This window comes from Podarcis muralis, chromosome 13 (genome assembly GCF_964188315.1).
Source record: "Podarcis muralis chromosome 13, rPodMur119.hap1.1, whole genome shotgun sequence".
In the NCBI taxonomy this organism is placed as follows: Eukaryota; Metazoa; Chordata; class Lepidosauria; order Squamata; family Lacertidae; genus Podarcis; species Podarcis muralis.
Genome location: NC_135667.1, coordinates 11,420,195 through 11,445,321, shown reverse-complemented (window position 1 = coordinate 11,445,321; position 25,127 = coordinate 11,420,195). Strand labels below are relative to the sequence as shown.

General features: G+C 42.1%; 3 protein-coding genes across 3 annotated transcripts; all 3 read left to right on the top strand.

Moving 5' to 3' along the window:
• The first annotated feature begins 39 nt into the window (after positions 1 to 39).
• On the top strand, positions 40 to 8,790 carry LOC144325280 (vomeronasal type-2 receptor 26-like). Its single transcript, XM_077918027.1, has 4 exons — positions 40 to 858; positions 3,400 to 3,627; positions 5,463 to 5,589; positions 7,889 to 8,790. The coding sequence occupies exons 1-4, from the start codon at positions 40 to 42 to the stop codon at positions 8,788 to 8,790; spliced, it is 2,076 nt and encodes a 691-aa protein (XP_077774153.1).
• Positions 8,791 to 12,086: 3,296 nt separating this feature from the next.
• On the top strand, positions 12,087 to 13,875 carry LOC144325279 (vomeronasal type-2 receptor 26-like). The gene is made up of 2 exons (XM_077918026.1): positions 12,087 to 12,304; positions 13,566 to 13,875. Exons 1-2 carry the CDS (start codon positions 12,087 to 12,089, stop codon positions 13,873 to 13,875), a joined length of 528 nt encoding a protein of 175 aa, XP_077774152.1.
• A 1,398-nt stretch (positions 13,876 to 15,273) lies between these two features.
• Positions 15,274 to 24,935, top strand: LOC144325278 (vomeronasal type-2 receptor 26-like). Its single transcript, XM_077918025.1, has 4 exons — positions 15,274 to 15,648; positions 20,484 to 20,711; positions 21,911 to 22,037; positions 24,034 to 24,935. The coding sequence occupies exons 1-4, from the start codon at positions 15,274 to 15,276 to the stop codon at positions 24,933 to 24,935; spliced, it is 1,632 nt and encodes a 543-aa protein (XP_077774151.1).
• Positions 24,936 to 25,127: the final 192 nt, after the last annotated feature.

Genomic DNA, 25,127 nt, shown 5'->3' with positions numbered 1-25,127 from the left:
GCCACAAATGATCGAAGCAAAGTTGCTTCCTTCTACCGCATGGTCCCCAGTGAAGATCTTCAGTACAAGGGAATTATCCAGTTACTTCTGCATTTTGGATGGAAATGGGTCGGGCTCATCACTCCAGATAACGAAGCTGGAGAACGTTTCATTCAGAACATTGAACCAATTCTTTTCAAGAATGGAATTTGTTCAGAATTCACAGAAAAAAGTGAAAACAATATGCGTTTCACTGGTAGCGTATTTGATATGCTGGGTGACATAAGGATTTTGTCCCCAGCTTTCATGGCAAGCAGAGCAAATGCAATTGTTATATATGGAGAAAGTACATCTATTTTATGGTTGTCATGTGCTATAGAGGTAAGGAATACAATTCAACTGATATTGCCTCCATCTAAGAGGAAGCAACCTGAAAGAAGAGTATGGATTACAACAGCCCAAACTGATTTCATATTATATTATTTTGAAAAAATGGTGAAGGTTAATATACGAATGTTCCATGGTGCTATCTCCTTTGCGATTCACTCCAAGGAGATTCAAGACTTCTCAGACTTTCTAAGGAGTGTAAAGCCTTCCTGGGCAGATGCAGATGGTTTTATCAGTGATTTCTGGGAACAAGCATTCAGTTGTTCACTTTTAAATTCTACTGCGTCAGCAAACACATGTACTGGAGAGGAGTTGCTGGAGAGCCTTCCTGCACCATTTTTTGAAATGAGCATGACCAGTCACAGCTACAGTATCTATAATGCTGTCTATGCTCTGGCACAGGCCTTACATATTAGGTGCTCATCTGAAGCCATCCGCAAAAGAATAAAGGGTGGAGACAGACTCTCTTCTCAGAATGTAGAGCCTTGGCAGGTAATGTTTCCTCTTATAAAATGTTCACCTTGCAAAGTATTCAGTGTTCTGCACTGTGTTGATAATATAATGTGAGTTGGCATTCATCTACAGTGGTGCTTCGGGTTACATACGCTTCAGGTTACATACGCTTCAGGTTACAGACTCCGCTAACCTAGAAATAGTGCTTCAGGTTAAGAACTTTGCTTCAGGATGAGAACAGAAATCGTGCTCCAGTGGTGTGGCGGCAGCAGGAGGCCCCATTAGCTAAAGTGGTGCTTCAGGTTAAGAACAGTTTCAGGTTAAGAACGGACCTCCGGAACGAATTAAATACTTAACCCTTAATAGTTAAAAGAAGTGTATCTGATGTGTATCTGAAGAAGCGTGCATGCAAACAAAAGCTCATACCAAGAACAAACTAAGTTGGTCTCTAAGATGCTACTAGATAATTTTTTATATATATTTCTACTTCGTCAGACCAACATGGCTACCTACCTAAATAATTAAAAGTAATAAATACATGAAAGATTAACCTTAAATTATTTTATTTCCTATAATTATACTAAGCCGACTTTAAATTACACAGACTTTCATAAGTGACAGAATAGCAGCAACTACTTGAAAGGTTTATAATAGTTTGGAAAATTCACTGCTATTTAAAGATTAAAAACTGGCGCTGTTCCAGTCTTACAACTGGCATTTAATTAGACCAGTGATTTCCAATTAGCTAATTACTGAGAACCCCCTATTTTTCAAAATCTAAAGCATGGAACTCCAGCTTTTGAAAATTTTGATAACTGTAGGTAGCAAACCAATGTTTTGAAGAAAATGTGGGGTAGTCCAAAAGAAGCAAAGGATTTTAAGTCTACTAAAGAACAGACCATAAAATTTGTGATTTTACCATGCAAAAATGACAAAGTTTTGGTTGGAGCGGAGACAAATTCAATTTTATTAAAGTAAAGTACAAGTGAACAAATTTAGACATTTCTAGCAGCTTCTAAACCTACATCTATCTATCTAGCTCTATCTATCTATCTATCATCTATCATCTATCATCTATCTATCTATCTATCTATCTATCTATCTATCTATCATCTATCTATCTATCTATCTATCTATCTATCTATCTATCTATATCTATCTATCATCTATGTATCATCTATCTATCTATCATCTATCTATCTATCTATCTATCTATCTATCTATCTAACCAGGTTGAGAGGTCTAGCAGGACCAGGTTTCACCTCTGTCCCACCAGAAATCATTGACCAGCATGACCAGGGTGGGTTCAGTCTCCAGAACATCAACTCAAATCCCTTCCAATTCTTAATTATTTACAAAGGGTGATCTGAAACAAGCAGGTCTATAGCCTTATGCCTCTATTATATATTTTTCAGCATGGTGTAGCAGTTAAGAGCGGTGGACTCGTAATCAGGTGAACTGGGTTCACTTCCCCGCTCCTCCACATGCAGATGCTGGGTGACCTTCAGCTAGTCACACTTCTCTGAAATCTCTCAGCCTCACTCACCTCACAGAGTGTTTGTTGTGAGGAGGAAGGGAAATGAGATTGTTAACCGCTTTGAGACTCCTTAGGGTAGTGAAAGGCAGAATATCAACTCCAAACTACTCTACTTCTTCTTCTTCTTCCTTCTTCTTCTTCTTCTTCTTCTTCTTCTTCTTCTTCTTCTTCTTCTTCTTCGTGGAAGTCTCTTGACTGCTAAGTTTATGCTGATTCATGATTTTCCTCTCTTCCTGTACCTACCACTGAAATTTGGCTTCTCTCCAATATGAACTGAAGTGGTTAACCTGTGCCACAGACCAGATTTAATGAACACTCATATCAAAGTGTTCTGTAAATTGATAACCATAGTCTTTTATATACTAATCTTTCATGTTCTTCCGCACACATTTAATGCTCCTAACCTTTCTTTTAGCTTCTTTTAGCTTCTTATATACTTTTTCATATACCGTATTTTCCCATGTATAAGACGCTCCATATATAAGACAACCCCTATATTTTTAAACCCAAAATTAAGAAATTAAGTTGTTTAGCTTTTAGGGGGGGGGGGTCACTTCTGCCAATCGCTCACCCGCCTGTCCACCACTGCCAATCGCTTACCACAGCCCCTGCCAATCACACACCTCACCACAGCCATCAATTGTCTGCCTGTTCACCGCCACCAACAGCCCACCTGCCCACTTGTTGCAACCGCCAATCATCTGCCCAACTGCCGCAGCCACAGCCAATCCCCTGCTTGCTGCTGCCATTAATCGCACATCCCCCTTCTGCATTCACTATCCGCATATAAGACGAGTATCGTCTTATACATGGAAAAATACGGTACCTTCTGTTTTAATACTTTTTAGCTTTCCAAAACATTTTACAGGTTTTAAATAACAGTACCCCACCCTACTTATGTTGGTCTACAACAGTAATAAAGAAATATTGATTGAAGTGGATAACTCCTGGAGGAAAATAACTTAAATCCTTCTAGGAAAGCTATTTATCTTTGTAAGACTATTACAACATTTGATGGGCCTTCTGATTCTCTTTCCACCTAGCTCCACTCATTGCTGCAGAGAATCTCATTCAACAACAGTGCTGGGGATGAAATTACATTAAATGAACATGGGAAATTAGCAGCTGGCTTTGATATTACAAACCTGGTCACTTTCCCGAATAATTCATATATCAGGGTCAAAGTCGGAAGGCTGGATCCCCAGGCCCCTCCTGGCAAAGAGCTCACCATAAATGGGGACAGAATCCAATGGCACAGAGCCTTCACCCAGGTAAGGAAATCACTGCACACAAGTGGGAGAGCGTGTAGTTTTGCCATATGAGATGAAAAGGGAAGTGCTGCCAACTGCTGCTGCCACTATTAATAATGCTGCTACTAATAATTTGATTAATAAATAAACAAATGAACCACATCATAAAAAGAGCAATATACACAAAAGACATGTCACACCAAGAAGGACCAGTGGCTATCAGACAGTGTTGTCCAACATGTTTGTTTGTTCAAGGCAGCTCTCTACATAGTGGCATTAGATAGAATGCTAAGCTAACTGTATCATTGTGAATGAACATTGTAATCTTCATGAGTTTTCTTTGATACTGCTTGTGACACTATTGTTGAGTTGGAATGATAGAAGCAGGGGTGTATGTTGTTGTTTGCCAGGTTGGCCCCTGCCACGGGCCCAGGCCCAGAAGGAGCCTCCAAAATCACGCCCTGCTCAGAGTGGCTAAGAGCCCAGCTGCCCCTTGATGTACTCCATGGGCTGCTGGGCAAGGCATGAATGATCCTCTCTGTGCCTCAGTGGAGGAATCCAGCTGCTGCCATTGGTCATCAGAGGATCTGCGTGGTTCTGCATCCCCAATTGCCCAGTGGCACTATTATAAGTGTGAGCAGACTGCCAAGAAGGACTTGGAGAGTGGGGGGGGGGGCAGCAGAGGAAGGAAGGAAGGAAGGAAGGAAGGAAGGCGGTAAGTGAAGGAGGGATTCAGATAAGAAGGTAGATAGACAGACCAAGGAGGACAGGAGCCGATGGTCAAGGAGAAAGTCACTGGTTACAAGATGCAAACTTTTTGAGTTTCTGTTCCATGGCCCCGTTTCAAACTTTTTGATTTTCTATTCAATGGCAATATTATTTAAAATTTCAACAGATATTTATTAGATTTACCTTAATTGAGTTATACCTCAAACAATGCCTGTTTGTGCAAAATAAATAAATAAATAAAATGTAAATTTAAGTACCATTTGGATATTGACTATTTCAGGTTCAAAGTAATAAACATATTTACAATACTTTAATGCCCACATCCCTTTTGCTTTTAGGATTGTTAAACCAATATTTGATAAATCTCATTCCCATTTCCTTGTATATGAAGGATGGAGAGATTCTTTTGCATATGTTGAGAGTATCTCGGCTGCCATAGTTTAACAAATCTTTCCATTTTTTTTCAATCCATAACTTGTAAGCATTAGTTGCCTACAAAATCATATTTTTTTAAAAGGTCATTGGAAAAATATTGGAAATATTTCTTTTTGTAAAATGACACCAGACTCTATACATTGACTTTGTAGAGAAGTCCCAACTTATTTTATGTGCACGTTGTATTGTAGTTCCCTGCTTTTCATGAAGCTGGTTTTGTAAAGCCAGTCCATCACCACCCCAATACATCTGCCCACCATCTTCACTTCATCTTCACTTTATTCCAATGGTATAAGTGGTAGGGACCGTCCAAATATGAGCAGAACCACAATATTTCACTACCTCCAAATCCCAACTCCCTGAAGTTGACTAAGGGGACATCAAGTGAAATTCCTGCAGCAAAGGGCACGAGAAAGTAGTTCCATCAAAAGAAATAACCAGTAGTAGTATTAGATTAAAAAATCTGATGGTTTGCAGTGATGGTCAATCTAGATATGAACATTATAATCTGCTTGTGTTTACATGATGCTTCGAACTGTAACTTTTTCTCAAACTATTTGTGCTACCTGGGCACATACGGATCCTACAGCTAACACTTCTGGCCCTCCAATTTACTGATAGATCACCTGATGTTAGATGAATCCCCTTAAACTTTTTTCTTAATATTCACCTCTTTGTGTCTCTTTGGATAGGTGCCACCCCTTTCCTTATGTAATGCCAACTGTCTTCCTGGTTATGAGAAGAAAAAGAAGGAGGGAAAGAAGTTTTGTTGTTATGATTGTGATCCATGTCCTCATGGGATGTTCTCAAATGAGAAGGGTGAGAGATGCCATATAACCATATACAAGCTATTTTAGGAAATTTTGAGCAAATAGGCAATGGGGTTTGCTCTGTATAATCTCAATTAATATTGTTTATTAACAATACAGTGGTACCTCGGGTTACATACGCTTCAGGTTACGGACTCTGCTAACCCAGAAATAGTACCTTGGGTTAAGAACTTTGCTTCAGGATGAGAACAGAAATTATGCTCCAGCGGCGTGGCAGCAGCAAGAGGCCTCATTAGCTAAAGTGGTGCTTCTGGTTAAGAATAGTTTCAGGTTAAGAACGGACCTCCGGAACGAATTAAGTACGTAACCCGAGGTACCACTGTAGTAGAATAATCTCCCTTCTGTCTCTGTAAAAGCTGCCACTATGAAGAAATTATCTTAACCTTCAAGAGAGCATACCATGAGGATGTGACCGTAATCTGTAATGTAAAGATTTTCCATCAGTGTACCTACATACATTGATATTCTAAACATTACAAGTAACGGTAAAGGGACCCCTGACGATTAGGTCCAGTCGTGGCTGACTCTGGGGTTGCGGCGCTCGTCTCACTTTATTGGCTGAGGGAGCCGGCGTACAGCTTCAGGGTCATGTGTCCAGCATGACTAAGCTGCTTCTGGCGAACCAGACCAGTGCACGGAAACGCCGTTTACCTTCCCGATAGAGCGGTACCTATTTATCTACTTGCACTTTGACGTGCTCTTGAACTGCTAGGTTGGCAGGAGCAGGGACCGAGCAAAGTGAGCTCACCCCGTCACGGGGATTCAAACCACCGACGTTCTGATCGGCAAGTCCTAAGCACCACCCGTGTCCCATTCTAAACATTTCTGCATATAATATTCTCTAATTTTTTTTGAAAAAATATATTTTTATTAAAGTTTTCTTGGTTTACAAAGGTATGTGCAGTGGCTGACTCTGGGGTTGCGGCGCTCATCTCACAAGCCCTAAGCTCTGTGGTTTAACCCACAGCACCACCCGCGTCCCATTCTAAACATTTCTGCATATAATATTCTCTAATTTTTTTGAAAAAATATATTTTTATTAAAGTTTTCTTGGTTTACAAAGGTATGTGCAGTGTCTCTTTTTTCAAGTTACATTTTCCATAGGTCAGTTCATTTGTTGAGACATTAGGGTTACATTAGGAAGAGAAAAGGGGGGAAGAGGTGGAGGGGGCCATGGTGTGTGGGGGTGGGGTCAGGAGGAGATATTTCTATTTTGCTTAATGTATGTGTGGGGTTTTGTGTCAGTGTAGATTGTGCAGGTGCTCTTTGCTATTTGCATGTGTTCCTTTGGTGGTGAGAGAGATTGGGGTTGGCCTAGGGTGCAGTTGCTTGTTTGTGGTTGGTTGTGGTGAACTTTGTTTTTGTGTGTGAGTGGGAGTAGATGGGTGTTTTGGATCAGGTTAGCCATATTGATTCATATGCTCTTGGTGGATTCTTGTCATTGTCTTGTTGGGCTGTGTATGTGATAAAGGGGAGCCACACCAGAGTGAAGGTATCTTCTTCGATTTGTCATGGTGTCACTTTCAGTTTATTGGTTAATTTTTCTAGTAGCGCTGTTTCCCATACTATTTGGTACAATTGGTCCATGCTTACTCCTGACAGGTCTTTCCAGTGTCTGACTATGATGTTTGTGGTTGCTGAGAGTAGGTGGGTTATGAGTTCTTTGTGATGTGAGTGGGCATTGTTGTCTTGGAATATGTTTAGTAGGGCCAGTTCTGGGGTGATTTCTAATACTTGCTTAGTTATTTTACATTTCTTGTATGGCTGTTGTCCAGAATAGTTGGATTTTGGGGCATTCCCACCACATGTGTAGGTATGTGCCTGTGGAGGTGCACCCTCTCCAGCATTTTGGTGAGGTTCCGGGGTGTATTAGCGCTAGTTTCCTTGTTGTTAGGTAATATTCTCTAATGTTTAATGCAGTTTCTCATTGATGGTGGCTCACTGCTGTGCTGCCACATTTTAATAACACATTTTATAGATATACACTATGAGTGTAGATCCGTCCCTCTGTTTTGATACAAAAAGACATAAAAATTGTACATGCATTCTGCCCTGGAAGAAACCAAGGTTTTGGGGGAGGGAGGATGGAAAAGAATTGGGGTCTTTATTCTAAGAACAAGGTTCCTTGGGAACTTTATCTTCAAAGCTTCTAGGGCACAAGCATTTCGACTAGAAGTTTTGAAACTTATCCTCATGGAAACACTACGGTAAGGGAACTCATGATTTAAAAAAAAACCCGCTAAAGCATATTCTGGATTGATTCCAATTGTCATACCACCTTTTTTCAGGATTGGAAACCTGTGCCAGATGTCCTCCAGAGCAATATCCAAATGAAGAGCAGAATCAGTGCATTCCCAAGAAACCACACGTCCTAGGCTTTGGGGAAACTTTGGCCATTGTTTCAACTTTCTCTGTGCTTTTATTCTCTCTAATCACAGCTATGGTACTTGGCATTTTCATTAAGCACAGGGACACTGCCATTGTCAAAGCCAATAACAGAAGCCTCACTTACATTCTCCTTGTGTCCCTTCTCTTGTGTTTCCTCTGCACTTTGATGTTCATTGGAACTCCTAAGGAGGCAACCTGCCTTCTCCGACAAACAAGTTTTGGCATCGTCTTCTCTGTGGCCCTCTCCAGCATCTTGGCCAAGACTATTTCAGTGGTTTTGGCATTCATGGCTACCAAGCCAGATTCCACAATCAGGAAGTGGGTAGGCAAAAAACTGGCTTACTCCATCGTCCTTTCCTGCTCTTTGATTCAAGTGGGAATCTGTGCCCTCTGGCTGGCAACCTCTGCCCCATTCCCAGATGTGGACATGCACTCAATGACTGAAGAAATTATATTCTTATGTAATGAGGGGTCAGTTCTAATGTTCTATACTGTTTTAGGCTACATGGGCTTCCTGGCCATTATCAGCTTCACTGTGGCCTTCTTAGCCAGGAAGTTGCCAGACAGCTTCAATGAAGCCAAGTTCATCACCTTCAGCATGCTGGTCTTCTGCAGTGTTTGGTTCTCCTTTATTCCCACATATTTGAGCACCAGAGGAAAATACATGGTGGCTGTGGAGATCTTCTCCATCTTGGCTTCCAGTGCTGGGCTGCTGGGTTGCATCTTTTCTCCTAAATGCTACATTATTGTGGTGAGGCCTGAGCTGAATAACAAAGAGCAGCTGATACGGAGAAAGACGTAAATAACAGTATAGTTTGTCGTTTCTGTATTTAGACTCTGTAGACTTGTTGGCATGGTAATTTCACTGTGTGTTTTTTCAAGAAGTGAGGTTAAATGAAATGATGAAAATAACAGAAGAGATTGTCTTATCCAGTGCTTATTTTATAAAAAGGAGAGAAAATGTTTAGTGGTACTCTCATTTTCCTAATATTGAAATTCTGCCCCTTAATGAGGCCATAGATTCACAAAATGTTTAGGGTTATGCATCTCCCTGTGTCCCCTCGGTGGGGGGGGGGATCACTGGTGTTATCATCTATGTTCTTGATATCCAGCATAGTTGCGTATGAGATGTAAATGAAACGGGATTATGTTTATTTAAGAAACCATGGATTATATGCAAAAACTTTGAATGCCTATACATTCCATTTCTCTTCTTCTCCTGCATCCAAAGAAATGCCCCCCAAGAGGCCCTGAACCTCTCCTGAGGAGGAGGTGATGGGGTACAGAGAGAAGAGATGAAAAGGAACACACACAAAATTGAGAAGCTGTCTTATGAGTCCATGAGTCTATCCAGCAGGGCTGTGCTCCAGATTTGACCATGCCCCAAGCCATATTGTCCCTATTTTGGGTGATCATCTATCAAGTTCATGTTAGACAGCCATAAAATTGCAGAAGACTGGATCTGGGATACTTTGTCTTCACTATATGCCTAACTGCACTAGCAAAGAGGCTGAGCCATTTCAAAAAATTCACTCAAGTAAATGAAGGGAGCCAGGCAGTAAAGACACTTTATGTTTAGGTAAGGATGAAGAAGAAGGTAAGAATCCAGTAGTAACAGCCAAAGATTGCTTGCCCACTGCCACTCTCAAGATTCGGTTTCCAGCTTGTGTCATCACACCTCAAGGAAGCCAATCAATAAATGACTCTATGTTCATTACCAACCCAACCATTCCCCGACATGTATTGATTATTTTAAGAAATGAATGGAAAGTGACAATTTCATGGTAACAGTAATTCTATTAAATCATGGGTCATGTTTTGTGTGATTCATTTTGAGGAGCCTACATTTATGTACGTATTCATTTACGATGTTCATTATATGTGGAAGCAGAACATTTAAAAGTGCTCCAAACTGAAAATCATATGGGCATTCCACTAGAATTTCCAGGCACAAAAAGACACCTCTAACCAATTTTAGAATTCCCAGTATAAACCTGGATTTCTACATTTCTGGAATCTCTTAACTCAGTCAACATATGACTGTGCAGGGAGCCATGAAGTCACTCACCTTGCCATATGTAGAGACTGCTCCAGATTCAGAGGTCTCTAATACCTAACATACCCCTAGTGGATCAATACCATCCTAGAGATGGAGCCTTATTCTACACTCCACTCTTATTTGCACCAGGGGTCATCAATCTGTGGCCCTTCAGATGTTGCTGAATTGCAGCTCCCACCAGCTTACAACAGACCATTGCTATCACGGATGATGGAAGCTGTAGACCAAAAACATCTGGACGGCATAACAGTGCCTATCAGTGCCTTACACTGGGGTGCCTTGAATGATGGTCAGGGGTGCCGCGGACAACACCAGCCTCTGTTCCTCTTTCCTTCCCTCCCTCCCCTGATGCCCTCTTGTGACTCGGTCTCCCAAAGGGTTCCACAGCCTTGGCTACATGCTCTCCAGATGAATGGTGTCTCTGGGACAGGCCAGGGGGTGCTTCCTAGCAGTAGGGCTGTGTTAGGAGGTACCCCTGTTTGGGGTAAGGGGGCAGCTCAGAAACCAGGGTCAGCAGCATCAGCTTCCTGGAGGACTCCCAAGGAGAGGGCAGAGGAGAGGAGGCTGAGGGAAAACACCACAAGGGTGGGTGTTTTAAAAAAAGGTGGGAGGCTGCCAGCTCTGCAGGCAAGGGGTAACATAACTGGGGTCCTGAGCCTCACAGGGGTACCACAGAAAGAATGTAGTTGGAGAAGCGACCCATGGACTCAAAAGCCTCTGTCTGTAAGGCTGCCAGAAAAGCCCTTCCATTTGTGGTTCAACATGTAAGCAGAAAAAGGCAGGGCTTGAGAGTAATCAACTTCATAGCTCAGTAACCAAGGAGACATCACATGGCACATCCATGAGCTAAGCAGGTCAGTTGCAGAAAGTAAATTCCTGCCCCTTTCACCCCCTATTTATACCTCCATTCTTAATTGTTCCAGCCTTTTCTCAACTCTTTGTTCCTGCGCCGAGAATGGGGAAAGGGAAGGAAATGAATCACTTCTGTATGGCAGAGCAGAAGACACCCCCTATTCCTTCTCTATCACCTCTGTGGCTCCCTCACACCTCTCTCTTTCCTGTTCACTCTCTGCTGATGATTCTTCTCTGTCCCACCTGTCTGAACCTGTTCAAAGTCTCCTTCCCCCTCAGGTGCCTCTTGGGCCACCAGCTGCCACTCCTTCTCCTCGTCCAGCCAGGCCCTGACACTGTCTTAGGTGTTCCCAAGCATGTCACTCTGCTTCAAACAGTATATACATGTCCTTTCAAACGTATTGGGTCTGTATTATACAGGGTCTCTATATCCTGATATGGTTTGGAACATTTCCAGCATTGTTTCCAAGATGTTGCAACTGGAATCAATGTTACATATGTCATAGAGTGCCAGGGCCAATAGCAGTCAGAAATTAGACAAATGGGGAAAGGATGCAGTTGGCTCCCTATAAACACAGTTTGATAGAGGAGTTTTTAGGTGAAATATGGATGCCTGTCTACAGGTAGAGTGTTTTTTGTTTTCTTGGGCTGTTTTTAGTTCTGGATGTCCTGCAATAGACAGAAGATAGGACAAGAAGACCTTGGAGGTTTCTTCCTAACTATTAATTCTGCGATGTGACAAATATGTTTACGTTGGCAGTTCACCTACTGCTGATGCAACACAGAGTCCAAAAATATTGCAAAAGTAATTATCTTCTCTATAATTATTAAAATTATGGTAATCAATTCACCTGGAAAAGCTCCAGAAGGCTGAATGGGAAATAAGAAAAAATAATTAAATCTGAAATGATTAAAAGCACCCGGGTGTTCCATAGAGAGCTAAGGTAAGCTAAGGAGAGGTGAGGCCAGCTTTTGCTTTTCATTGTATTGGTTAGATGTCATATCATAGCATTCGATGACTTTTTTGTGGCAGTATTGAAGTTAATGAGCAGGTGGATACCTGCCCCTTTAAGTACAGAATTGGCAGAGTCAGTGGTCACAAAATACATCCTGTTCAAGTTAGGCTGATGACAATTACAATATTGTAGAGAAGCAAAGGAGATTCCATCTGTAGAAGGATAGTTGTGATGAGGATGTTGTTGCTGCTGCTTCTCTTGCTGCTTCCCAATATGGTGCCCCAAGTGCATACGGTTGTTTGCAGCGGAAATAATCCTGTGCATATTCCACATGAGTGGTATGAACAAGGTGACCTTATCATTGGTGGGATAGTGTCTCATATCTATTACCTATTGCCCAGCATTTCCTTCGATGAACACCCATATCGGGCCTTTATTAACAGCCCAATGTAAGTAAAGGGCTCTTAAGATCATTTCATTTATTCTTTCTACAATTGTATCTGACTATAAAGCACTTGGTTTGCTTTGAAACCCAATGGAAGATTAAAGCCAATAATAAGATTTTATAAGACTATTTTGTAACCTGCTTCAAGATACATGGTATCTCTCTATCCTCCAATGAAGCATAGTTCACTCGCTAGACCTCAGTAGACACAAGGGTGATGTTTAAGATCTGCGAGCAGTGTGCACACATTGGACACAGAGCCATTGGAGTGCTGTCCCCTAACCTGCTAAGCAAGGCACTTGGCTTTGGGAAGGAGTCATGGGCTCTGACGAGGTCCTGGAGTCCTTCTGCTTCCTTCCCAAAGCCTAGTTAGCAGTTCCCCAGCTTTGGGAACCGGGGGGGGAGGGGGGCTCTTGGATCCTACCCAAGCGAGCCTTGTGTCTCCTTCCTTAAGCCTGGCACAGCTATACCCTCCTTTTGGAAGGGCCAAGCGGGAGCAAAATTTTGGCCTTGCCCAGGGTGCTATAGTATCAAAGTCTGCACTACCAGTCAATCCCATATAAAGGTAAAGGTACCCCTGCCCGTACGGGCCAGTCTTGCCAGACTCTAGGGTTGTGCGCTCATCTCACTCTATAGGCCGGGAGCCAGTGCTGTCCGCAGACACTTCCGGGTCACGTGGCCAGCGTGACATCGCTGCTCTGGCAAGCCAGGGCAGCACACGGAACACCGTTTACCTTCCCGCTAGTAAGCGGTCCCTATTTATCTACTTGCACCCGGGGGTGCTTTCGAACTGCTAGGTTGGCAGGCGCTGGGACCGAACGACAGGAGCGCACCCCGCCGCAGGGATTCGAACCGCCGACCTTTCGATCGGCAAGTCCTAGGTGCTGAGGCTTTAACCCACAGCGCCACCTGCGTCCCATTCAATCCCATATAGCTATATCTAAATTTCTTTATTTTCATTTGTTTGTTTTGCTAGGGACAACAACTGACAAAAGGGGTTTAGTAATGATGTCAATAACGGTGCATATTGCTAGTGATAAAAAGTGGCATGGTTGAAAAAACAAGTGAAGATCACTTCTCAATCTATGTGTTCAGAAAAGTAAAAAAATCTGTTTCGGATGGAAGAGAGATCCAAACATTAGCTCAAAGGCAGAAAACAATTTCTATATTTCCAACATGATTTAATTGAGGCAGTTGTATCCCTCAGATCTAGGTGTTGTGCACTGTTTAATTGGCCATAAAATAATAAGGCACTTTATTTGCAGAGTGACGACCAAGTTGTACCAACACCTCCTTGCCTTGGTGTTTGCTGTTGATGAGATCAATGAGAATCCCGAGATCTTGCCCAATGTCACTCTTGGATTCCACATCTATGATAGCTATTCTGATTCAAAGATGGCCTACCGAACCACTCTGGATCTGCTCTTTAAATCACATCACTTTGTCCCCAACTACAAATGTGGCATTCAGAAAAATGTAGTAGGAGTCATTGGGGGACTTAGCTCTGACACCTCCTCATCCATGGCAGATGTCTTAGGTCTTTCCAAGATTCCACAGGTAGAATATGGGTATTGAAAAATTGGTATTTCATATTATAATTCACTCTTTTCTCCTTCCAATAGGAATCTGTTGATACATCAATATGAAGTGGTAAAATGGAAAAAGGAAATGGGTTGCCACATATGGATATATTTTGGGGGGTATAATATTAGTACCCAACAATGTACATGAAATGACCCAGGTCCTATAGAATGTGTGTACAGTATATTTAATAGAAAATTGTTTGTATATTCCAGTTTGATAAATTTCACATTGCATCATTCCTGAAAGCTGCATGAGAGGTATACCAGTCCCCATTCATAGTGATGAAGCTGGCTTTTAAAAAAAGGTAAAGGTAAAGGATCCCTGACAGTACAGTCACAGACAACTCTGGGGTTGCGGCGCTCATCTCGCTTTACAGGCCGAGGGAGCCGGCGTTTGTCCACAGACAGTTTTTCCGGGTCATGTGGCCACCATGACAAAGCCGCTTCTGGCGAAACCAGAGCAGTGCACGGAAACACTGTTTACCTTCCTGCCGGAGCAGTACCTATTCATCTACTTGCACTTTTTGGCGTGCTTTCGAACTGCTGGGTTGGCAGGGGCTGGGACCAAACACCTGGAGCTCACCCCGTTGCGGGGATTCGAACCACCGGCCTTCTGATCAGCAAGCCCAAGAGGCTCAGTGGTTTAGACCACAGCGCCACCCACGTCCCCCTGAAGCTGGCTTACAAAGCCATAAATAACTTGAGACAACAATGTCTCTCAGCCTAGGAATCATAAGATCCACTCCATGTGTACGTATGATGATGTTTAGTACTGTCCATTTTCAGAAGCTAATCGAAAACAAATTTCTTGTTATCTTTCTGGCATTTGGGAATGGATGTATTCTTATCAATATGGTGTTGTTCTGCTGCATTACTTGACTTCATATTAGTTGCCTTAACTAATTTCCAGGAGATTTCCAGGAGATCCTCCCACAAGAGTTCTTAGTAGAAATGCCATCAACCTCTCTCTACTAGTGTTTTAAAGGTTATAGACAAAAAGATCCTGATCAATAGCTTGTATTTCTCCTGGTCCACTTTAGAGTATTGTTGAAGACAGTGCAAGGATAAAAACTCTCCTGTTCCTGGAGAGAATCTGTGTGTACAAGTATGCAGCTGTGATGACTCCGATAATAATCAAATTAATATCTACAAAATTAAATGAGAAATATTGTTTGTTTGGTTTTTGAGCAATATATTTTCTATGTAAATGGGGGTTCGCCATGTCTAAGATTAGTAAATATGGGATATACAGGATGTATATTCAGATAAATGAGTGTGTTTTGAATTCTTGTTTTCACATGGAAAGGTTTGACTTTTTCCTTTTCAGATTTCACATGGTTCATTTGAACCAGCCACAAATGATCAAATCAAACGTGGTTTCTTCTACCGCATGGTCCCCAATGAAGATCTTCAGTACAAGGGAATTATCCAGTTACTTCTGCATTTTGGTTGGAAATGGGTCGGGCTCATCACTCCAAATAATGAAGCTGGAGAACGTTTCTTGCAGATCATTGAACCAATGCTATTCCAGAATGGAATCTGTTCAGAATTCACAGATAAAAATGAAGAACTTCCACATTTCACTGGTAACATACTGGATATGCTGGGTGAAACAGGGATTTTGACCCCATCTTTCATGTCAAGCAAAGCAAATGTGGTTGTTATATATGGAGAATCTGTTTTGTGGGTAACTATTGCTATAGAGGCAAGGAATATGATTCAGCTGCTATTGCCTCCATCTAAGAGGAAGCAACATGTGGGAAAAGTATGGATTACAACTGCCCAAATTGATTTCTCATTAGCTTTTTTTAAAAAACCCTTTGAAATAAATATACAAATATGCCATGGTGCGTTCTCCTTTGCCATTCACTCCAAGGACATTCAAGACTTCTCAGACTTTCTGAGGAACGTAAAGCCTTCCTGGGCAGATGCGGATGGTTTTACCAATGATTTCTGGGAACAAGCATTCATGTGTTCACTTTCAAATTCCACTGGGTCAGCAGACATATGTACTGGAGAGGAGATGCTGGAGAGCCTTCCTGCACCATATTTTGAAATGAGCATGACCGGTCACAGCTACAGTATCTATAATGCTGTCTATGCTCTGGCACATGCCTTACATATTAGGTACTCCTCTGAAGCCATCAGCAAAAGGATAAAGGGTGGAGACAGACTCTCTTCTCAGAATGTAGAGCCTTGGCAGGTAACTTATAAAGTGTTCACCTTGCAAAGTATTCAGTGTTGTGTGCTGTACTGATATATAATGTGAGTTGGCATTCATCTATAAGTAACTAACTGAAAGTAATATATACATGAAAGATTAACCTTAAATTATTTTATTTCCTACAATTACACTAAACAGACTTTAGATTACACAAACTTTCCTAAGTGACAGAATAGCAACCAATACTTGAAAGGTTAATAATTGTTCTAAAAATACGCTGCTGTTTAAACATTTAGAACTGGCACTGTTCCAGTATTTCAACTGGCATTTAATTAGACCAGTGGTTCCTAATTATCTAGTTAGTGAGGATCCACTATTTTTCAAAAGCTAAACCATGGAACCCCTGCTTTTGAAAATTTTGATAACTGTAAGGTAGCAAAGCAATTTTAAGAAGAAAATGTGGGGTAGCCCTAAATAAGTAGAGGATTTTTAGTCTACTAAAAACAGACCATAAAATTTGTGATTTTACCATGCAAAAATGACAAAGATTTAGTTGGAGCAGAGACCAATTCAATTTCATTAAAGCATAGTACAAATGAACAAATTTTGACATTTCTAGCAGCTTCAAAACCTTTATCCATATATCTAGCTCTATCTATCTATCATCTATCTATCCATCATCTATCTATCTATCTATCTATCTATCTATCTATCTATCTATCTATCTATCTATCATCTATCTATCTATCTATCTATCTCTACTAAAAACAGACCATAAAATTTGTGATTTTACCATGCAAAAATGACAAAGATTTAGTTGGAACAGAGACCAATTCAATTTTATTAAAGCATAGTAAAGGTAAAAAGTAAAGGTACCCCTGCCCGTACGGGCCAGTCTTGCCAGACTCTAGGGTTGTGCGCTCATCTCACTCTATAGGCCGGGAGCCAGCGCTGTCCGCAAACACTTCCGGGTCACGTGGCCAGCGTGACAAAGCTGCATCTGGCGAGCCAGCACAGTACACGGAACGCCGTTTACCTTCCCGCTGGTAAGCGGTCCCTATTTATCTACTTGCAGCCGGGGGTGCTTTCGAACTGCTAGGTTGGCAGGCGCTGGGACCGAACGATGGGAGCTCACCCCGCCGCGGGGATTCAAACCGCCGACCTAACGATCGGCAAGTCCTAGGTGCTGAGGTTTTACCCACAGCGCCACCCGCGTCCCCATTAAAGCATAGTACAAATGAACAAATTTTGACATTTCTAGCAGCTTCAAAACCTTTATCCATATATCTAGCTCGCTCTATCTATCTATCTATCATCTATCATCATCTATCATCTATCATCTATCATCTATCATCTGTCATCTGTCATCTGTCATGTGTCATCATCTATCTATCATCTATCTATCTATCTATCATCTGTCATTTATCTATCTATCATCTATCTAAGTAGGAAACAGGCAGAGGGCCTTCTTGGTAGTGACGCCTTCCCTGGGTAACACCTGCCCTTCATTTTTTTTAAAAAAAAAGATATTTATTGAAATTTTCAAGGAAGAAAAAAAGAAAAAACAATTTTTTTAAAAAAAACCTCAACATTTACAAACCTTATTTTCAATAACTTATTTCCATGACTTCCCCACGCCTCCCCTTCTTGTATTCCAATTCCAATTATTAGTTCAACAAGTTCTTATCCCCAATTTTTAACCTTATTATATTTAGTTCATTATTATATTTAGTTCATTTTATATAACCGATTTTAACTTATAAACATCAGTCTTTATACATCAGTACTCATTCTTAAAATCTTTTTCTAAGGTCGACCCCAATTCCCTTCCACGAATTCCCCAATTTTTATACTAATAACAAAACAGAATAAAAAGAAACAAAATATAATTGTACACCCTTTGGATTCCCAAACCCCACCCCCCCTTTCCCGGTTTCGATCCCCAACAAATGTCCATCAGTCTTAGTCTGCTATCAGCTTGGAGACCTCACGTCCGAGGCTCTTAATTCTCTCTCAATTCCTCTCTGCCGGTTTTTTTGATAGTCCTTTATATTAAACACCAAATATCGGAGAAGCTCTGTCCCAATAATGTCCATGTTTCTTCCAGCCAGACTTCCATATTTAAAAGTGGAGCCCAAATCTTGTTTCTTGCTTCTTTTAAATCCCAATGTCCCAAAAACTCCAACTTCCACCTTGGTCAAATTTGTAATCCATAGGTCTTCAGATCTCCACATAAGGAGATCTCTCCATTCTTATTCTTCAATTCAAACCAGATTTTCATCATCCAGTTCTTATTTTCCTTTATGTCCATCTTGACAGGCCTCTGGCTCTCCTTAATCATCTGCAGCATTGCAGCTCCTCCTTCCCTTTCCTCCGGATCAGCATGTATCTCTTTCTCCACTTTCTCAGATTTCTCAGATTTCTTTTCTTGTTCAGCTGCATGGACTTCTTGAGTCAAGTCCTTATCAAAATCAGTGAGTTTATTTACTGTTGAATTCAGAGTTGTAACATTTGTAGCCGAAACATCACTTTGGCCTTGTAACTTTCCCAAGAGAAAGAAAACCCTATCCAGTTCAGCCTGTATTTTTCCACTTGCAGCCATTCTTGTAATGTCCCTGAACCCCCTCTAGAGGGATTCTGGTTACTTAGTATTCCTTCCAGTTCCAACCCAAAAATCAAGTGAACTTGTTTCAGTTCTTCTTTGTTTTCAACAATTTATAACCAGATTGTAACAAATCTAACCAGCAAAGAAAACAGAAACAAAGTTCTCTTTTTCCCCCCAGCTTTGACAGCTAGTTTGACAGCTGTCAAAATCTTCTATGTCTCTTCAACAGGCTCTCTCTCGGATCACTCCCGGGTCCCGGGGGGGTGACACTTCCGCTTTCAAAGTTAACTCTTATCCTCCAGCAAGATCGCTTGTACTGCCAAAACGTGAAATTAATTACGTTTATCCACCAAAGAAGAAGGTGTTCTCTCAACCTTAGTTATCTAGTCCTTGCTTTAAGTTGTTTACAAGGCGGGGAGACGGACTTCCTCTTTGCGCCTTCCCCGATTGTGCCTAATCCAAAGAAAAATTTTCCCTTTTATAAATCCAATTTCCGTATTACTCACGGGTTGATACTTTTAGTCCAAAAGTTCAAAGGAAGAAGTCAGCGCTCTCCGACCATGGCATGCGGCTTCACTCCGTAGGAGAAGCAGTCGACTCTCAGCACCGCACCGCTCCCTGTCCCCCGTTCCGAAGCCTTTAAAAAGGCTCCTTCGCGGGTCGGGGGGCGCAAATGGTGCCCACCGAGTCACCAGGTCCACAGGCTTCAGCGCCTGTAGTTTCTGAGGGTCCCCGCGTCGTTGCCGCGGCATAACACCTGCCCTTCAGAGGTCAAGGACATAAAGAACTACAAAACTTTTTCTCCCTCCCACTCTCCAATTTAAAGAGCACTAAGTGAACCACTGAATTAGACAACTAGTTGTATGATGTTAATGGCATCAATGTGCCAAGTAGAATGTATCTGAAGCTGTCAAAAATGATGCTTGGGGCCACATATACCATGTTCCTACCCACATTGTGGGTGTCCCATGCACATGTGTGATGTCACATGCTCCATGTGTTGTCACACACTGGGAGGAGCCCCAAATGCCCCCTCCGGGCTTTTCAGAGGCCTTTTTAGGGTATCTCCTAATAGCCTTCAGAGTCTATAAGGGACTTCATCGCCCGTTCCCACTGCTCCATAGGAATCCACTGCTGTAGCAGACAGGCCCACCAGAGCCCTTCTGGCTGCAGAATATTGAGGGGTGCATGGGCATATGCCTACCCACATATAAGACGAGCATCGTCTTATACATGGAAAAATACGGTGCCTTCTGTTTAAATACTTTTAATGTTTAGCTTGGAGAAGAGGAGGTGAAGGGGTGATATGATAGCCATGTTCAAATATATAAAAGGATGTCATATAGAGGAGGGAGAAAGGTTGTTTTCTGCTGCTCCAGAGAAGCGGACACGGAGCAATGGCTCCAAACTACAAGAAAGAAGATTCCACCTAAACATTAGGAAGAACTTCCTGACAGTAAGAGCTGTTCGACAGTGGAATATGCTGCCAAGGAGTGTGGTGGAGTCTCCTTCTTTGGAGGTCTTTAAGCAGAGGCCTGACAACCATATGTCAGGAGTGCTCTGATGGTGTTTCCTGCTTGGCAGGGGGTTGGACTCGATGGCCCTTGTGGTCTCTTCCAACTCTATGATTCTATGGTTCTATGATTCTAGCTTTCCAAACCATTTTACAGATTTTATATGACAGTACCCCACCCTACCTATGCTCGTCTACGATGGTAATAAAAAAAGATTGCTTGAAGTGGATAACTCTTGTAGAAAAATAACTTAAATCCTTCTGGGATTTAAGACTATTACAACATTTTCTAGGCCTTCTGATTCTCTTTCCACCTAGGTCCACTCATTGCTACAAAGGATCTCATTCAATAGCAGTGCTGGGGATGAAATCACATTGAATGAACATGGAGAAATAGCAGCTGGCTTTGATATTGCAAACCTGGTCACTTTCCCAAATAATTCCTTTGTCAGGGTCAAAGTCGGAAAGCTGGATCCTCAGGCCCCTCCTGGCAAAGAACTCATCATTAATGGGAACGGAATCCAATGGCACAGACTCTTCACTCAGGTAAGGAAATCACTGTGAGGGCAGGTGCTGCCCAACTGCTGCTGCCACTACTAATAATGATGCTACTAATAATTATATTAATAACAAATGAACCACGTAATCAAAAGAGCAATATGCACAGAAGGCATGTCACACCAAGAAGGACCAATGGCTATCAGACAGTGTTGTCCAACATGCTTGTTGGTCCAAGGCGGTTTTCCAGTTAGTAGCATTAGATAGATTGCTAACATTGTAATCTTCTGGTGCCTCTTGTAACTCTAGTGTCGAGTTGGAATGCTAGAAGCTGGGATGATAATAATAATATAATAATAATAATTTATTCTTTATACCCCGCCCATCTGGCTGGGTTTCCCTAGCCACTCTGGGCGGCTTCCACCTCTACGTAATTGTGTGTCAGGTTGGCTCCTACCACAGGCCCAGGTTGAGCCCCCCCAAATCATGGCTTGCTCAGAGTGGTTACCAATATACTCCATCAGCTGTGGGCAAGGCATGCAGGCTCCTCTCAAAGCCTCATGTTTCCGATTTATTCAATCCAAGGCTTATCAGCCCTAGTTGCCTACAAAATCATATATTTTTTTAAAAGGTCATCGGAAAAATGTTGGAAATATTTCTTTTTGAAAAAGTTGCAACTTATTTTATGTACACATTGTATTGTAGTTCCCTGCTTTTTATGAAGTTGGTTTTCTAAAAGCAGTCCACCACACCCCAATACATCTGTGCACCATCTTCGCTGCCTCTCTTTTTTCCAATGGTATAAGTTATAGGAGCAAAACCACAGTAATTCACTACCTCCAAATCCCAACTCCTTGAAGCTCACTAAGGGGACATCAAGTGAAATTCCTGCAGCAAAGAGCATGAGGCTGTAGTACCATAAAAAGAAATAACCAGTAGTGTATGAGATCAAATTATCTGATGGTTGTAGCAATGGTCAATCTAGGTATGAACATTGTAATCTTCTTGTGTTTGTATGATGCACAGTGCACAGGCAGGTAGGGTCTCAGCTGGAATACCAGATAGAGCTGGTAGACAGCTGCCCTGGACACAGAACTTTTTCTCCCACTGTGTATGTGCTGCTTTGGCACATAGAAAACCTATAGTTAACATTTCTGGCCCTCCTACTTACTGGTTGATCACCTGATGTTAGATGAATCCCCTAAAACGTTGTCTTAATATTATCCTCTTCGTGTCTCTTTGGATAGGTGCCACCCCTTTCATTATGTAATGCCAACTGCCTTCCCGGTTATGAGAAGAAAAAGAAGGAGGGGAAGAAGTTCTGTTGTTATGATTGTGATCCATGTCCTAGTGGGATGTTCTCAAATGAGAAGGGTGAGAGATGCCATATCACCATATACAAGCTATTATAGTAAATTCTGAGCAAATTGGCAATGAGGTTTGCTCTGTATGGTCTCAATTCATATTGTTTATTAACAATACAGTGGTACCTTGGGTTACATACGCTTCAGGTTACATATGCTTCAGGTTACAGACTCCGCTAACCCAGAAATAGTTCCTTGGGTTAAGAACTTTGCTTCAGGATGAGAACAGAAATTGTGCTCCAGCGGCGTGGCAGCAGCAGCAGGCCTCATTAGCTAAAGTGGTGCTTCTGGTTAAGAATAGTTTCAGGTTAAGAACGGACCTCCGGAACGAATTAAGTATGTAACCCGAGGTACCACTGTAGTAGAATAATCTCCCTTCTGTCTCTGTAAAAGCTGCCACTATGAAGAAATTATCTTAACCTTCAAGAGAGCATACCATGAGGATGTGACCATAATCTGTAATATAAAGATTTTCCATCAGTGTACCTACATACATTGATATTCTAAACATTAAAGGTAAAGGGACCCCTGACCATTAGGTCCAGTCATGGCCAACTCTGGGGTTGCGGCGCTCATCTCACTTTATTGGCCAAGGGGGCCGGCGTACAGCTTCAGGGTCATGTGTCCACCATGACTAAGCTGCTTCTGGCGAACCAGAGCAGCGCACGGAAACGCCGTTTACCTTCCCGCTGGACCGGTACCTATTTATCTATTTGCACTTTGACATGCTCTTGAACTGCTAGGTTGGCAGGAGCAGGGACCGAGCAACGGGAGCTCACCCCGTCACGGGGATTCAAACTGCTGACGTTCTGATCGGCAAGTCCTAAGCTCTGTGGTTAGGACCACAGCGCAACCCGCGTCCCATTCTAAACATTACTGCATATAATATTGTATTAAAAAAAATTGTATTAAAATTTTCTTGGTTTACAAAGGTTAATTTTGCTTAATGTATGTGTTGGGTTTTGTGTCAGTGTAGATTGTGCAGGTGCTCTTTGCTATTCGCATGTGTTCCTTTGGTGGTGAGAGAGATTGGGGTTGGCCTAGGGTGCAGTTGCTTGTTTGTGGTTGGTTGTGGTGAACTTTGTTTTCGTGTGTGAGTGTGAGTACGTGGGTGCTTTGGATCAGGTTAGCCATATTGATTCATATGCTGTTGGTGGATTCTTGTCATTGTCTTGTTGGGCTGTGTATGTGATAAAGGGGAGCCACAGCGGAATGAAGGTATCTTCTTCTATTTGTCATCGTGTCACTTTCAGTTTATTGGTTAATTTTTCTAGTAGCGCTGTTTCCCATACTATTTGGTACCATTGGTCCATGCTTACTCCTGACAGGTCTTTCCAGTGTCTGACTATGATGTTTGTGGTTGCTGAGAGTAGGTGGGTTATGAGTTCTTTGTGATGTGAGTGGGCATTGTTGTCTTGGAATATGTTTAGTAGGGCCAGTTCTGGGGTGATTTCTAATGCTTGCTTAGTTATTTTACATTTCTTGTATGGCTGTTGTCCAGAATAGTTGGATTTGGGGGCATTCCCACCACATGTGTAGGTATGTGCCTGTGGAGGTGCACCCTCTTCAGCATTTTGGTGAGGTTCCTGGGTGTATTAGCGCTAGTTTCCTTGTTGTAATATTCTCTAATGTTTAATGCAGTTTCTCATTGATGGTGGCTCACTGCTGTGCTGCCACATTTTAATAACACATTTTAATGATATACACCATGAGTGTAGATCCGCCCCTCTGTTTTGATGCAAAAAGACATAAAAATTGTACATGCATTCTGCCCTGGAAGAAACCAAGGTTTTGGGGGAGGGAGGATGGAAAAGAATAGGGGTCTTTATTCTAAGAACAAGGTTCCTCGGGAACTTTATCTTCAAAGCTTCTAGGGCACAAGCATTTCGACTAGAAGTTTGGAAACTTATCCTCGTGGAAAAACTACTGTAAGGGAAGTCATGATTTAAAAAAAACTCTTAAGCATATACTGGATTGTTTCCAACTGTCATACCACCTTTTTTCAGGATTGGAAATCTGTGCCAGATGTCCTCCAGAGCAATATCCAAATGAAGAGCAGAATCAGTGCATTCCCAAGAAACCACACGTCCTAGGCTTTGGGGAAACTTTGACCATTGTTTCAACTTTCTCTGCGCTTTTATTCTCTCTGATCACAGCTATGGTACTTGGCATTTTCATTAAGCACCGGGACACTGCCATCGTCAAAGCCAATAACAGAAGCCTCACTTACATTCTCCTCATCTCCCTCCTCTTGTGTTTCCTGTGCTCCTTGATGTTCATTGGAATGCCTAATAAGGCAACCTGCCCACTCCGACAAACGGCTTTTGGTATTGTCTTCTCTGTGGCCCTCTCCAGCATCTTGGCCAAGACGATTTCAGTGGTTTTGGCATTCATGGCTACCAAGCCAGATTCCACAATCAGGAAGTGGGTAGGCAAAAAACTGGCTTACTCCATCGTCCTTTCCTGCTCTGTGATTCAAGTGGGAATCTGTGCCTTCTGGCTGGCAACCTCTGCCCCATTCCCAGATGTGGACATGCACTCAATGACTGAAGAAATTATATTCTTATGTAATGAGGGGTCAGTTCTAATGTTCTATGCTGTTTTAGGCTACATGGGCTTCCTGGCCATTATCAGCTTCACTGTGGCCTTCTTAGCCAGGAAGTTGCCGGACAGCTTCAATGAAGCCAAGTTCATCACCTTCAGCATGCTGGTCTTCTGCAGTGTTTGGTTCTCCTTTATTCCCACATACTTGAGCACCAGAGGGAAATACATGGTGGCTGTGGAGATCTTCTCCATCTTGGCTTCCAGTGCTGGGCTGCTGGGTTGCATCTTTTCCCCTAAATGCTACATTATTGTGGTGAGGCCTGAGCTGAATAACAGAGAGCAGCTGATACGTAGAAAGATGTAAATAACAGAATAGTTTGTCGTTTCTGTATTTAGACTCTGTAGACTTGTTGGCATGGTAATTTCACTGTGTGTTTTTTCAAGAAGGGAAGTTAAATGAAATGATGAAAATAACAGAAGAGATTGTCTTATCCAGTGCTTATTTTATAAAAAGGAGAGAAAATGTTTAGTGGTACTCTCATTTTCCTACTCATAT